At 48.2% G+C, this 16,217-nt stretch overlaps 1 protein-coding gene across 1 annotated transcript; it reads left to right on the top strand.

Annotated features, from left to right (window-relative positions):
• The first annotated feature begins 12,390 nt into the window (after nt 1–12,390).
• LOC135981482 (uncharacterized) lies at nt 12,391–14,437 on the top strand. The gene is made up of 2 exons (XM_065584177.1): nt 12,391–12,967; nt 13,962–14,437. Exons 1-2 carry the CDS (start codon nt 12,391–12,393, stop codon nt 14,435–14,437), a joined length of 1,053 nt encoding a protein of 350 aa, XP_065440249.1.
• Nucleotides 14,438–16,217: the final 1,780 nt, after the last annotated feature.

Genomic DNA, 16,217 nt, shown 5'->3' with positions numbered 1-16,217 from the left:
GACTGCGGCGATGGACTGCGACTTTGGCTGGGTGTATGGTGGGGAGCACCTGGCCTGTCCGTCCTCGGTGGCCAAAGTGATGGCCCCCATGGAAGTCGCCAGGACCCACGTTATTGGTCTAATTGATTCAGGCTGTGGGCAGACTCTTGTCTGCCAAGCGCTCCTCCCGGACGCTGAGTGGACCATTAGGGTGGTAAGGATTCAGTGTATACATGGAGACGTGAAACTGTACCCCACGGTTTAGGTCCCTATCTCGGTGAACGGAGCAACTCAGTTAATGAACATGGCAGTGGCCTCATCCCTTGCCTATCCGGTTATTCTGGGCCACGACTGGCCAGACTTCATGGATGTGCTCTGATCCCTACCCCCAGAAGAAGCATTCGAGGGAACTTCACCTGAGAGAGAGACAGGCCCCGATGTGAGGGCCGGCCCCAGTGTTGCCCCAGTTCTCACATCCGGGCAGGACGGCCAGGAGATGGAGGGCCCCCTTTCAGACACTGTAGACTTTAGCTGAGATCGAAGGGAAGACCCTATGCTCCTGATTGCCTATGAGCAGCTGGCATGTGTGGATGGGGAGGTTGTGGAGGCCCAGCGGGCTATCCAATGGCCTAGGCTTGAGCTCAATCATGATCAGCTCTACCGTGTTGATCAAAACCCTCAAATCCAAGAGGTCCGGACCCAATTCATGGTTCCCTGCATTCATCAGCGGGCTGTCCTGACGCTGGCACATGACATCCCGGCTGCAGGCCATTTAGGACCGGAGAAAACCATGGCTAGGATCCTGGCCAAGTTCTTCTGGCCCAGCATTCACTGTGAGGTGAAGGATTACGGTGTGTCGTGCCTGGACTGTCAACATGCCGTGCCAGCGTCCGGAAGGCCCCCCTGGCCCCCTTGCCAATCGTGGGTGTACCATTTGAGTGGGTATCGATGGACCTGTTAGGACCCTTTCCAAAAAGTAAGGCGGGCCATCAATATATCCTTGTCCTGATGGACTACGCCACCCACTTCCCCAAGGCCATCCCCTTAAGAAGTATCACCACCTGCACTATCACAGCGGAGCTCATGAAGATCTTCGCCAGGGTGGGCCTCCCTCGGGAGATACTCACTGATCAAGGAACCACTGCTAAGCTGTTCCGTCAGGTATGTGCCCTGCTGGGGATTAAGAAACTGCAGACCTTAGTCTACCATCCCCAGACTGGCGGGTTGGTCGAACGTTTTAACTGGACCATGAAGGGAATGTTGCAACGCTTCCCCACCCAGGTCCTCCACTAGTGGGATCAATTGCTACCACTGGCAATTCGAGAAGTTCCACAGGCTTCCACGAAGTTCTCCCCATTTGAGCTCCTCTATGGGTGATGACCCCATGGGGTATTGGACCTCTTGAGAGAAACTTGGGAATGCATCCCGTCCGCAACGCAGGGTCTCTTACAATACGTCTTACAGCTGCAGGGATGGCTGGCATGAGCAGGCGAGCTCGCGAGGGAGAACTTAAAAACAGCCCAAAGAGCCCAGGGACCAGCACTATAATTGGGGTGCCCAGGCCTGATCATTTGCACCAGGGGACCGAGTCCTCCTGCTCCCCTCAGAGGAATCAAAACTTTTTGCCCACTGGCAGGGCCCATATGAGGTCCTCTGCTGAGTGGGACCTATCACCTACGAAACCCGGCAACCTGGTCGCCACAAGGAAAAACAGATTTATCATGTACATCTCTTAAAGCCCTGGAGGGAACGGGAAGGACTACTAATTGCCCCGTACCCCCCGAAACAGACCTCGGGCCACAACCCCCCGAGGAGTCAGATAATGGTGAGCCCCAGCTAGCAGAGATGCTCACCGCCGAGCAGTGAGAACAGGCCCTCTGCTTAGTGAGGGCATTCCCCAAGACATTCACCACGAAACCCGGGTGGACTACGCTCGCCTACCATGAGATCCAGACTGACCCCGGGGTGGTGGTCCGAGAGACAACCCAGCCATTGCCTAGGTGAATGTGGGAGGCCATAGAGGAGGAAGTCCAGGCAATGTTGGAGCTGGGTGTTATTGAGCACTCCCAGAGCAAATGGCGGAGCCCCGTCGTCCTCGTCCCAAAGCCAGATGGGAGCCGGAGGTTTTGCATTGACTTCCAAAGAATCAATGCCATTTCAAAGTTTGACACCTATCTAATGCCCTGTGTCGATGAGCTCCTTGACCGGCTTGGGGAGGTCTGTTACACTGCTCTACAGCCAAAATGCTTCTGAAATAAATGTAGTCAAACTTTACTAATTCTGGGTCACTAAGAACAAAAGTGATGCTTAAAATTGTTGATTGGCTCTAGTTTTCAAGATATGCTATTGGGTCAGTATATACGACCCTTGACTTGGGAATGGCGGAGGATAAGTGAGTTATAAGGGGAAGGGATCTCAATTTAAACCAGAAATGACTAAAATACATCTTTGACTGGATCTATGAATAAATCTATGACTGGGTTTGGACAGTACTTGCTTTTTAGGCAAAACAATGAATGATGCAATCTGAAGCTAGTATTGCGTCATACATGATATGAATTGCATCATGTTATTCCTAGAAGTCATGGATGAGGCAATCATAACGAAGTTTACATCACTCTGCTGAACAAATTGCCCTATATCAGCTCTAGAAATCATACAGTGTCATGCTCTCTTATTTGTCAGTGTTTGATTTTGCAAAGGGACACATTTCTCTTTAGCCAAAGTGAGCAGAGATGCCTCGTACTTGTGTGAACAGTTAGATAACTTCTGCTATGTTTGTGGTGAAGTGACTTTTGCACCACAAAAGTGCAGTATAACCACTATGGTTAAGAAAGCCTATCACCTTTATTTTGGCTGCAAAATTGGAGATCAGGACAAGAGGTGGGCCCCACACATATGTTGCAACACTTGTGCAACAAATCTTCGCCAGTGGTTGAACAGGAAAAGGAAATCTATGCCTTTTGCAGTGCCAATGATTTGGAGAGAGCCAACAGATCATACCAGCAATTGTTACTTCTGCATGGTGCCTCCAGTTGGGAAAGGTGTGTCAAAGAAGAAAAAGTGGACTGTGCATTATCCAAACATTCCATCAGCTATACGCCCAGTACCCCACGGAGAAGGACTGCCAGTTCCTGATGCACCAGAATCATTCTCACTTGAGTCAGATGAGGAAGAGGATGAAACTTCTGGTCCTGAACCATCAATGTCACAGGACCCACATTTTCTCCCATCCTCCTCCTCTGAACCACACCTCATAACACAAGGTGAACTGAATGACCTTGTCAGGGATCTGGAACTACCCAAGAGTAAGGCAGAGCTGTTGGGCTCCAGACTACAGCAGTGGAATCTCCTGGCAGGTGATGTTAGGGTTTCCATGTTCCGTGACTGTCAAAAGGATCTTGTCCCATTCTTCTTCATGGAAGGTGATCTTGTAGCCTGCAACAACATGGATGGTGTGATGGCAGCCCTCAACATCGTTCACGATCCGATGAGTGGAGACTGTTCATTGATTCATCGAAGATGAGTCTTAAAGCTGTTTTAATGCATAATGGCACTGTTTTGCCATCAATTCCAGTTGGTCATGCAGTCCATATGAAGGAAACCTATGACAACATGAAACAACTTTTGAGGTGCATAAACTATGACCAACATCAGTGGCAGCTTTGTGGTGATTTGAAGGTTGTTGCTCTCTTGCTTGGTCTGCAGACTGGATACACAAAGTACTGCTGTTTTCTCTGTGAATGGGATAGTCGTGCAAAAGATTCCCACTACATCAAGAAAGATTGGCCACTCTGACAGTCATTGGAGCCTGGGAGGAAAAGTGTTCAGCATCCACCACTTGTTGAATCAAGGAAGATTTTGTTACCACCCTTACACATCAAGCTGGGTCTGATGAAGAACTTTGTCAAGGCCATTGACAAAACACAAGCAGCTTTCAAATACCTCCATGGAAAATTTGCAGGGTTAAGTGAAGCTAAGATAAAGGAAGGTGTCTTTGTTGGTCCTCAGATTCGTGAACTTCTTCGAGATGATGCATTTGACCATGCACTGCGTGGCAAGGAAAAGACGGCATGGAAAGCCTTCCAGTTAGTGGCAATAAATTTTCTCGGAAACAACAAGGCAGACAACTACAGGTTGTTGGTGGAAAACCTCCTCAAGGCATACAAAAGCCTTGGTTGCAACATGTCACTAAAGATACATTTTTTGCACTCTCATCTAGATTTTTTTCCACCGAACTGCGGAGCAGTGAGCGACGAGCACGGCGAGCGATTTCACCAGGACATTGCAACAATGGAGAAATGCTTGCAGAGTATTGCTGGAGAGTGACAAGAGATGCTCCATTTAATGAATACAAGAGACAAGCCAAGAAGCGCCGAGTAGACACTGAATAGGACTAAACTATGTACATAATAGTTTTTTGCCTTTTGATTCATAATAACTTTTATTTATATAACCCTTTTGCTGATTTTTAAAGTGTTACATAAACAGGACAGGTGAAATATTATCATGTAAAGCAACCATAAACACCTGAAAAGACCTAGGTTTACAATTTATGATTAAAACTCTACTATCTACACAATATACATAGACATAAAATGTAAAAACTGAAATATCTTAGAAACAGTAGCCAATCAGTTGTTTTAATTGTCATATTTGAATTCAGCACATCAAAATACATAATAAATAGCACATTTTATCTCTGAAGCAGACGACTTCTCAAAAATTGTAAACCAGTGTTATATCACCATGTTAGATCTCACAAAGGGGACCTGGCAGATCCCCTTGGACCCCTGATCCAAGTAGAAGACAGCATTTGCCATCCCTTCAGGGCTATACCATTTTACCCGGATGCCTTTCGGCCTCCATGGGGCCCCGGCAACCTTCCAGCACTTGATGGATCAGATTTTGCAACCACACACCAAGTACGCTGCGGCCTACCTGGATCATGTGGTCATCTATGGCAGCAACTGGGAGGAATATCTCAACCAAGTAGCAGCTGTCCTCCGGGACCTCCGCGCTGCTGGGCTCACGGCCAATGCAGAAAAATGCTGAATCGGGCGGGAGGAAACCACTTACCTGGGGTACACCTTTGGCCGGGGACAGGTATGCCCCCTCATCGGGAAGGTCCAAGCACTCCAGGAATGTCAGGCACCGACTACGAAGAGGCAGGTGCATCAAATCTTGGGCTTAGCTCGTTATTACCGGCAGTTCCGTACCCCACTTCGCAACCATTACTGCCCCTCTGATGGAGCTCCTGACCGAAGATAGCCCCCCGCCGAGTATGTTGGTCCGACGACTGCGAGAAGGCCTTTCAAACTGTCAAAGAGCGACTGTGTAGCAAGCCAGTACTCTTCAGCCCAGACTTTCGTCGTGACTTCATCGTTCAGACCAATGCCTTTGGCGTAGGGCTTGGGGCAGTCCTCTCACAGGAGGTGGACAGGGAGGAACACCCTATTGTTTACCTCAGTCAGAAGCTGTTCCCCAGGGAAAGGAGCTACTCCATCATTGAGAAAGAGGCCCTAGCTGTTAAGTGGGTGGTCGACGCCCTCCGCTACTACCTCTTCGGGGCCCCCTTTATACTAGTTACAGACCATGCACCCCTGAAGTGGCTCAATAAGATGAAGGACATGAATACCCGGCTTATGCGGTGGTATCTCGCTCTACAGCCCTATGCCTTCACGATTCGCCATCAGGCGGGACGGGACAACACCAATGCGGACTTTCTATCCCATCTTGGGGAGGGTGAGGATGCCAGCTCCGGGGGGTAGGGAGCTGGATTTGAGGGGTGGGGTATGTAGGGAGCCAAGGTGGCTTCCCTCCGAACCTGAGGGTAAAGAGCCACTCTCTCAGCCTGAATGGGCGGGGCCAGGCCAAGCTTACTCCACCCCCCAGAAGGGGAGGGGTGGAACAGGAAGTACAAAGGGCGGGGCCCTTAGCCCGCTCAGGGCAGCACCAGGGAGGGAGGCAGATGCAGACTGCTGGCTATTCCCTTCAGACCCTGCTGCCAGTCCAGAGGAGGCCCTGGACCAGGAGAAACCTGACCTGGAGAAAGGACTGGGGCTACCAGGACCGTCCGCCACTGAGTACCCAGAGGAACTGGAGGAGCCTGACGTTGAGGGGGAGCTGGAGCTGCCAGCAGCTGAGTACCCGGACGAGCTGGAAGGACCGGAGGGACTCGCTCGAGCGACTGGGTAGGAAGTAGCCCAGGGACAGAACTCCACAGTGCAGTGAGTGTATTTGATCAGCGTGTTGTGGAAGGAGCCCCGCTGACCCAGTGGCAGGACCCTCGCCCCACCACTGTCAGGGCCTGGGGCTGGAACACAGTGGAGTTGGGTGGGTCTGCGTTCCCCTACCCTGGCCAACCCACCACGGGTAGCAGAATCCCGACAATGCTATAGACCCTTGCCGGCGCACCCCCTGCCTGAGGGGTGTGCTAGAGACCCTTGCTGGCGTCCCTCCCTCCACTAATTCCCTAGTGACAGACGGCGTGACTCAGGCCAGCCAGTTAAGCAGTAGCTCCCCACCGTCCCCTAGCGGCTTGGTGGGCCAACCGACACAGGTCACACTTATTATTACATATTATTGTAAGCACTCTATAATACAATAGATGAGTAGGATAGATGTGCTAGAAAGTGCAAAAGGGATAAAATACACTGAACATGCATCTTTTTGGGTAGCATTTTATCTCTAATTATCTATATTCTTATAGTACACCAATCATTGAGCCAGATCATGGTTTGAATTTCACATCCCCCAAAGGGGATGTTTGAATCTGGGGTTTTGTTTCAGGAACATCTCTAATTTCTAAAGAAACAAGTCACAAAATCAGTGAATGGACCAGATCAATATATCAGGTGCCATAGCAGCACTATTTTAAAATGTATCTGATATTTTTAAAATCACTATAGACCAGTTTTCCCTTCTAGCCTTACTTTGCCTTTGCCAGGATATTCTGATTAGAAAAGTAACTTCAAAGCCTATTGTCAGGATTTCCCATCACTAATAACATGAGGAAATCCCAGTTGTTGCCATAAAGGGATTAATAGATGGAACTAAATGGTCTGGGGTTATTGTGTAATCCGATAATAACCTCTAAAAACTGGGCATCTGCCTAAGGAGAAGCTAAGGGCTGGCAACACACCAATGCTAGCTATTATCAGATAATGAAAGTGACTGTGTTGGAGAATAGTATTAGGATTATAAATAGAAACACCAGACAGTGCCTGAAGTAGAGGTTATAGTTGGCACTGTTGGTGTTGAGTAGAAAATCATAAGCATGGAGGGTTTTTTAAAAAATAAAAGCTAGCATTTTTAATAGATCCTGTTAGCTCATAAGCAGAATCAAAATGATAGTGGACTTCCATCCCAGCAGGAAATGCTGGTCTTCTTCAAATTTGAAACAAAGACAGAAATAAATGTGAACAAGTCTATTATGTGCTTCATGAAATGCTCTGAATCTAAGGACAAATTCAAAATTCTGGTCTCTACTCCTTTCTCTAAATCATAGGTACTGAAACTAGAAAAGGAGAGGGAAAACGCCAGGTCTAATCAATCACAGTACAAAAACTGCCCAAGATCATTTTTCTGAAACAATATTCTCTTTTAAATTCCTGCATTGGATGCTGACTCATTTTTAAAATGAGCCTATTACACATTCACAAAGTGTTAGATTATACAGCACCAGTCAATCTTGAACATGGCCACAGTTTGGCAGTTTTGTGCATCCATAAACTCAGACTTGCTATGTCAAAATAGCAAACTTGTTTGCACAACTCTGAGGTTTCAGGTACTCGACACAGCATGGCCCCAAAACCTATTTTGGCATATTTGGAAAACCCATTCAGATTTTACTATGGAATCCACATCAGTGCTCAATGTACTTGTGACGTTGTGCAGTCTATATGGTTTTATAAAAATATAATAAGTGAATATAATTAGGGTTACCATACGTCCTCTTTTTCCCGGACATGTCCGGCTTTTCGGCAGTCAAACCCCCGTCCGGGGGGAATTGCCAAAAAGCCGAACATGTCCGGGAAAATGGCGGCTCTGCTCCTCCCCGACTCTTCGGCTCTGTTTAAGAGCCGGGCTGCCCGAGCGCTACTGGCTTCGGGCAGCCCCCGTGCCTCCAGACCCTGCGCCCCCAGCCGGGCACTTCCCCTCCCGGGCTCCAGCGGCGCAGGGTCCGGAGGCACGGGGGCTGCCCAAAGCCGGTAGCGCTCGGGCGGCCCGGCTCTTAAACAGAGCCGAAGAGTCGAGGAGGAGCAGAGCCACCGCGGCTGGAGGCTCTGCTCCTCTTCGGCTCTGTGTAAGAGCCGGGCTGCCTGAGCTGGGGGCGCAGGGTCCGGAGGCATAGGGGCTGCCCAAAGCCTGAGCGCTACCGGCTTCACGGTTTGCTGGGCAGCCTCCAGACCCTGTGCCCCTGGCTGGGCGCTTCCCCTCCCGGGCTCCAGCTGCGCTGGGGAAGCGCCGGCTGGGGGCGCAGGGTCCTGGGGCTGCCCGGCAAACCCTGAAGCCAGTAGCACTGGGGCAGCCCTTTCCCCCTGGCTGGGAGTGGGAGGGAGGAGGGGCGGAGTCAGGGCGGAGTCAGGGCGGGGAAGGGGTGGAGTTGGGGCGGGGCTGGGGTGGGGAAATGGGCGGGGCCAGTGCTCGTGGAGGGTCCTCTTTTTTTATTTATGTATTATGGTAACCCTAATATAATGTAACTGGAATATGCTTCATGCAAAAGGTCTCTTGTTAGGTATCATTACAAAGTTTATAATCTACTGAGTGTGATCATGCTATTTGTATAAATGTACCACTCTTGTATCTAAAACTAGAAATATGAAATATAACTCTGAGGGCCTATTGTCATTATGTAAAGGGTGGGCCATTAATGATGGTTTGGAATTTTGATGACTCCCATTAACCAGGACCATTGTCTGCAGATAGCTGTATTTACCTGTGAGTCTTCCTGTATATGTGTGTGCTGGCAAGTGAGTAATGAAGTCTTGCAGTGACATGTGATCATGTCACCTGAACTGGAATCCATCTTTAACCTGGTGCTTTTCCAGTGGCGGGGGGGGGGGGGCGGAGGTGGAAACCCAGAGGGACAAAGGATTTCCGCCTTATGCAAAAGATATATAAAGGGGTGGAAGAGAACACAAAGGGAGAGGAGCCATCATGAAGAATCCCCTAGCTATCACCTGAGCTGCAACAAGAGCTGTACCAGGGGAAAGAATTGTGCCCAGGCCTGGAAGGTATCCAGTCTGAGAAAAAGCTTACTGAAGTATCTCTGAGGGTGAGATTATCTGTATTCAGTTTGATTAGGCATAGATTTGTGCATTTTATTTTATTTTGCTTGGTGACTTACTTTGTTCTGTCTGTTACTACTTTTAAGCACTTAAATCCTACTGTCTGTATTTAATAAAATCACTTTTTATTTAGTAATTTACTCAGAGTATGTATTAATACCTGAGGGAGCAAACAACTGTGCATATCGCTCTATCAGTGTTATAGAGGGCGAACAATTTATGAGTTTGCCCTGCATAAGCTTTATGCAGGGTAAAACGGATTTATCTGGGTTTAGACCCATTGGGAGTTGGGTACCTGAGTGCTAAAGACAAGCACACTACTGTGAGCTGTTTTCAGGTAAACTTGCAGCTTTGGGACAAGTGATTCAGACCCTGGATCTGTGTCTGGAACCAGACGGGAGTGTCTGGCTCAGCAAGACAGGGTGCTGGAGTCCTGAGCTGGCAGGGAAAACAGAAGCAGGGGTAGTCTTTGCACATCGGGTGGCAGCTCCCAGGGGGGTTTCTGTGATCCAACCCATCACAGTACTCATTTCTCAAAGCATGTTATATATGTTACCCATATATCTGTATAGCCCAAGCAGAATCTGAGTTAACAGCTACCTCAGAGATTTAGGACCAAATTTTCAAAGGTGTCCCAACTTCCTCACAATTTTTGCACTTATTTTTGTACACAAAAACTAAGATTTTAATATATAATTACAGCAGTTAAAGACAACTTTCAGAGGGTCTGAGCACCGAAAACTTCAATGAAGTACATAAGGGTGTGGGTATGCCACACCTCAGAAAAATAAGCAATAAATGCTTAACATATGCATGTGCAAATGAAGCTTGTGCATGCCAATCTGAATTTTTTTATGCACAAAAACTTGGACCAAAAAAATTGTGGTTTCAGTATTAGAAGCCTCTTTTCAATAGTTTGTTTTTTGTAAGCTTTAATATATGGATATGCAAAAACATTTGAAATCTGCCACGGATCTGCCTACTTCTTGGTCTTGAGTTCACAATCCAAGGATTAGCATTAAAGAAAAACGTCCCTGTTTGCCATTTATAATAATTAATGCTGTGTGTGGTACGTGGATGACTAAGCAAATATTTTGGGGGGAAGATGTATATCCTGAGACCCTCATTGAATTTCTACTCCTTACCTCTGATGTAAATTGATCCCATACAGCCTTGGCTGAAATGTGAAAATTTCACAATTTCTTAACTTTATTAGACTGTGGGCCAGGCATAGATGGTATAAAAATGCTCCTAAGAAATCCCTAGCCTTTGCCATATCTCCAAATTGTGCTTTTTTAATATACTTAATTATCTTGCTTGTCATGTTCACTAAATTTATTAAGCTTATCCATTCTGACCTTGCTTATCTTGAAATTGTTGTTGTTTTAAATATTGATCTGAATTTGTTTCTTACACCTAAGTTGAGCAAAGCAAAGTCCTATTTCATTAATGCTGTAGGAAAATAGGAATTGCTCTACCAGATCAGAGACCTAGACCAGATTTCTGTATCAGACAGTGGATCTGTGCCAGCTGAGTCAGAAGATGGTACAGGAAATCCTGTAGTTGACAATTATGGAATAACTTGCCCATAGAAGAAGTTTCTTCCTAAACCCACCAGTCAGTGGTTGGCTATGATTTGCAGCACAAGGGTTTATATCTCTTACGTTTTTATCCCACCTAATATTGCTGTGGATGTCTTCATTATCCATGTAAATGTCTAATCCTCTTTTGAATCCTACTAAAGTCGTGGACTTTTGTGTCAGTGTGGTATCTTAACACTCACAGGTGTTAATTTTGAGTTTATGGTTTTGCTAGGAATGATATAACCCTTTGATTTGTTTTAGTTTAGTGTGTTCCATGTAAGTAGTGGCTTCAAGAATAATGTGTTAGGTATAGATCAAAATCAATATTCAGATTAGGATATTTTATACCATAGCTGCAAATTAGGCCAGTAAAAGCTTTCACATCTTTTCAAGTTGTTCTGTATTTGGGCGAACTTCAATAAGCTTAGACATTTCTTTGTAATTCCTCAAGTCAGTACAGGATGGAGTTCATACACCAGATAACAGTCAAGTTAATTAACCTTTTGGAAAAATGCTTGGAGCCCTGTCACATTCACTTTCTTCTAATTCATTAACTTTGGCCAGATAAGCAGCAAGAAGCTGCAAAAAGTGCATTAATTAAGGAAATGATTAAATGTGGTTGTCTTATTACCTTGCTACGTACTCCTCATATATGTAACTGCACAAGAACTCTACTGAAAAAGTTATCCTGTCTCTGGGATGTCTCTGTACACAGAGAAGAATTGGGAAGTGAGTTCCTCCAACATCAGCTTCCCCTCACTAGTCTCCACAATGAGTAAATAAATAAATAAAATCCACTCCTGTACAAATATGAACAATCTAATCTAAACTAGGGTGAATGACGACCTCCAAAATACCAAAGCAAAAAGTCAAACTTCATGGCTCAGCCTGTCTCTATTAAGAATTGCCATATAGGAGTCAACCAGTGGTCCACATGTATCATGGTTAGGTACTTGTCTCCAATAGTATAGATAAATTATAAGTCAAAGCTCTGTCATGGCCTCAAATTGTGCAATACTATGCCATAGAGGGAAACTTCTTCCTTATCCTTAGGCTACTTACATTATGTAGTAAAGTACATGCATTAACAACTATGGCCATTTTTGTTCAAGCCAGTGTAACTGCTGATGCAATTCTCAGGCCTGGTCTACACTAGGCGTTTATGTCGAAGTTAGCGCCGTTACATCGAATTAACCCTGCACCCGTCCACACTGCGATGCTATTTAGTTCGACATAGAGGTCTCTTTAATTCGACTTCTGTACTCCTCCCCGACGAGGGGAGTAGCGCCAAATTCGACATGGCCATGTCGAATTAGGCTAGGTGTGGATGGAAATTGACGCTAATAGCTCCGGGAGCTATCCCACAGTGCACCACTCTGTTGACGCTCTGGACAGCAGTGCGAGCTCGGATGCTCTGACCAGCCACACAGGAAAAGCCCCGGGAAAATTTGAATTGGAATTCCTTTTCCTGTCTGGCCAGTTTGAATCTCATTTCCTGTCTGGACATTGTGGCGAGCACAGCAGCACTGGCAACGATGCAGAGCTCTCCAGCAGTGATGGCCGTGCAGTCTGTGAATAGAAAGAGGGCCCCAGCATGGACTGATCGGGAAGTCTTGGATCTCATCGCTGTGTGGGGCAATGAGTCCGTGCTTTCCGAGCTGCGATCCAAAAGAAGGAATGCAAAGATCTACGAGAAGATCTCTAAAGACATGGCAGAGAGAGGATACAGCCGGGATGCAACGCAGTGCCGCGTGAAAATCAAGGAGCTGAGACAAGGCTACCAGAAGACCAAAGAGGCAAACGGACGCTCCGGATCCCATCCCCAGACATCCCGTTTCTACGAGGCACTGCATTCCATCCTCGGTGCTGCCGCCACCACTACCCCACCAGTGACCGTGGACTCTGAGGTTGGGATAGTCTCCACGGCCGGTTCCTCGGACATGTTAGGGGACGGGGAAGATAAGGAAGGAGATGAGGAGGGCGAGGCAGTCGGCAGCGCTCACAACGCTGATTTCCCCGACAGCCAGGATCTCTTCATCACCCTTACAGAGATCCCCTACGAAGCGTCCCCAGCCGTTACCCCGGACACAGAATCTGGGGAAGGATCAGCCAGTAAGTGTTGTAAACATCTAAACATTTATTTTTAACAAAACAGGAATATTAACAATTAAAAGAATGGGTTGTTCATGATTAGTGTGCCCTAGGCGCTTAACGGTTTAGTCATGGGCAGTGCAAGTTTTGAAAAAAAATCTAGCAATGTCCGGTTTTCAGTGATTGTCCTGCACAAGCCGCTCTACTGTTTATTCCCTGCTACTGCAGCTACAGTAAAATGCGGTCTATATGTCCGGGGATAGAGCAGTAATCCTCCTGGGACATCTCGATGAAGCTCTCCTGGAGGTAATGTGAAAGCCGTTGCATGAGGTTCCTGGGGAGAGCGGCCTTATTGGGTCCTCCGAAGTATGACACGTTGCCGCGCCACGAGACTATCAAGTACTCGGGAATCATTGCTCTGCACAGCAGGGCGGCATACGGCCCTGCTCTTTGGAGGCTTTCCCGGAGCATTCTCTCTCTGTCGCTCTCAGAGATCCTCATCAGGGTGATGTCGCCCATGGTGACCTGCTTTAAATTAGGTAGGGGAATGTTAGTGTTGGGACTGCTTTCCCGTTCCTTTACAGAACTGTAACCGCTGGTTTGTAGCCACGCGGTGGAGGCGGGAGAGGAGCAGCCGAAAGGGATCGTTCCCAGGGACAGCCGCGAGGGGGTGGGACAGGGGCAGAGTTCCCGCTTGCCGGATTGCTGGCTGCAGGAACTGACATAGCTTTAAATGTGAAATGAGGCCAGTGGTAATATAAAAGTTTTAAACTGCCACAAGTGTACGGCTTACCATGTCTGCCTGCAACAGAAATTCCATTGTGCTGCCCCGCTTCTCAAATGTGCTGTGCAAGACCCCAGGCACTGAATGCGAAGGCCGAGAATTCGACCTTGTGCTGAGTGCGCATGTGATAGGTGCTGTGCATGGTCTTGTTCACAGAGAAAGACTATGTTCTTTGTTCACAACTACATTTATCTTTCTGAGGAATTCACTCCCTTTTTCCCATTTCCACAGCCCCATCTGCGACTGTCTCACAACCTAGCCTGGAATCACACTCCCAGAGGCTAGCGCGGATTAGGCGTAGGAAGAAGAGGACATGGGAGGACATGTTCTCTGAGCTTATGGCCTGTTCCCAAGCCCAGGCAGCACAGCAGACCCAGTGGCGGGAGAACTTGACCCGAATGCACCAAGCCAACATGGATCGGGAGGAGAGGTGGCGGCAGGAAGACCAGCAGGCGACTCAAACGCTGCTTGGACTACTGAGGGAGCAAACGGACACGCTCCGGCGCCTTGTGGATGTTCTGCAGGAACGGAGGCAGGAGGACAGAGCCCCGCTGCAGTCCATCTCTAACCGCCCTCCCCTGCCACCAAGTCCCATACCCACCTCACCGAAAGTGCAAAGAAGGAGAGGCGGCAGAGTCCCTGCTAAGTCTCACTCCACCCCTGCAGAGAGCTCTAGTAGCAGAAGGCTCTCATTTCCCAAAATTTGAAAAGTTCTTTCCTTCCCGCCTGACACAAGCCCCCGTCCAAGTTTCACCTCCCAATGCCATGTGTAGTTGATAATAAAAAATACGTTTCTGTTAACTACTGTTTCAATCATGTTCTTTTGGAGGAGGAGGGGAAAGGGGGTTGGTAATTGGACAGGACAGTCACCTTTGGCAGGGTACATAGTCCGGGGCAGGCACAGCAGCAGGGCACATACACAGTGCAGTGATGCAGTGACTAGTTACCCTGGTTAGTCTGGGAGGTTGTTTTCATGTTATGTTGGGGGGGGTGGGTTGCTCTGTGACTTTGTGGCGGGGGAGGGCAGTTACAGATCTTAAGCGGCGGTCCTTAGGCAGGATCACAGAGCCACACAGCAGGGGATCTGTAACCGTCCTCCCCCCTGCCACAAAGTCACATAGACCCCCCATACACACAGTCCCGATCAGGAGGGGTGACAGGCTCCGTTGAAACAACCATCCCACTGCAGCGGAGCCTGTCAATCCTTGAGTTTAGAAGCTGCATTCGCGTCACTACACTACACCCGCTCCGCACCACAGTCTGCGTCCCAGTTTTAAAAAATTCCCGCGAAAACAGTATTAAAGAAAACGGTGTGCTTTAACAAAGTAGAACTATTTTTATTTCGAAATGTGTGTTGGAAGGGGGGTGAAGGGGATATGTAACTGGATAGGATAGTCAACATTAACTGGGTAAAGAAACGGGGGCAGGTTTAGCTTCTCAGTACACAAACTTTAAAGTCACAGGTTACCCTGCTCACTCAGGAACTTTGCTTTCAAAGCCTCCCGGATGCACAGCGCTTCCCGCTGGTCTCTTCTAATCGCCCGGCTGTCTGGCTGTGAGTAATCAGCAGCCAGGCTATTTTCCTCAACCTCCCACCCCGCCATAAAGGTCTCCCCCTTGCTCTCACAGAGATTGTGGAGCACACAGCAAGCTGCTATAACAATGGGGATATTGGTTTCACTGAGATCACAGCGAGTCAGTAAGCTTCTCCATCTCCCCTTGAGACGGCCAAAAGCACACTCCACCACCATTCTGCACTTGCTCAGCCGGTAGTTGAAGAGTTCTTTTTCAGTGTCCAGGGCGCCAGTATAGGGCTTCATGAGCCAGGGCATTAGCGGGTAGGCTGGGTCCCCGAGGATGAATATAGGCATCTCCACATCCCCAACAGTTATTTTGTGGTCCGGGAAGTAAATACCTTGTTGCAGCCGTCTAAACAGACCAGAGTTCCTGAAAACACGAGCGTCATGAACCTTGCCCGGCCATCCCACGTAGATGTTGGTAAAACGTCCCCTGTGGTCCACCAGTGCTTGCAGCACCATGGAAAAGTATCCCTTTCGGTTAATGTACTGGGTGGCCTGGTGGTCCGGTGCCAGGATAGGGATGTGAGTTCCATCTATGGCCCCACCGCAGTTTGGGAATCCCATCGCTGCGAAGCCATCTATGATCGCCTCCACGTTTCCCAGGGTCACTACCTTTGGCAGCAGTACATCAACGATTGCCTTCGCTACTTGCATCACAACAACCCCCACGGTAGATTTGCCCACCCCAAACTGGTTCGCGACTGACCGGTAGCTGTCTGGCGTTGCAAGCTTCCAGAGGGCTATGGCCACTCGCTTCTGTACACTCAGTGCAGCTCGCAAGCGGGTGTCACTGCGCTTCAGGGCAGGGGACAGCAACTCACAAAGTTCCAGGAAAGTTCCCTTCCGCATGCGAAAGTTTCGCAGCCACTGGGATTCATCCCAGACCTGCAGCTCTATGCGGTCCCAC

Source organism: Chrysemys picta, chromosome 2, assembly GCF_011386835.1.
Source record: "Chrysemys picta bellii isolate R12L10 chromosome 2, ASM1138683v2, whole genome shotgun sequence".
In the NCBI taxonomy this organism is placed as follows: domain Eukaryota; kingdom Metazoa; phylum Chordata; order Testudines; family Emydidae; genus Chrysemys; species Chrysemys picta.
The sequence above is the reverse complement of the archived record's forward strand: the minus strand, read 5'-3'. Positions and strand labels throughout refer to the sequence as shown.

Excerpts from the sequence above, each read along its gene's own strand:
- LOC135981482 (XM_065584177.1), top strand. The coding sequence starts at position 12,391 with ATGCAGAGCTCTCCAGCAGTGATGGCCGTGCAGTCTGTGAATAGAAAG. Across the intron at positions 12,968-13,961 it reads ATCTGGGGAAGGATCAGCCA|CCCCATCTGCGACTGTCTCA; the intron begins GTAAGTGTTGTA and ends CCATTTCCACAG.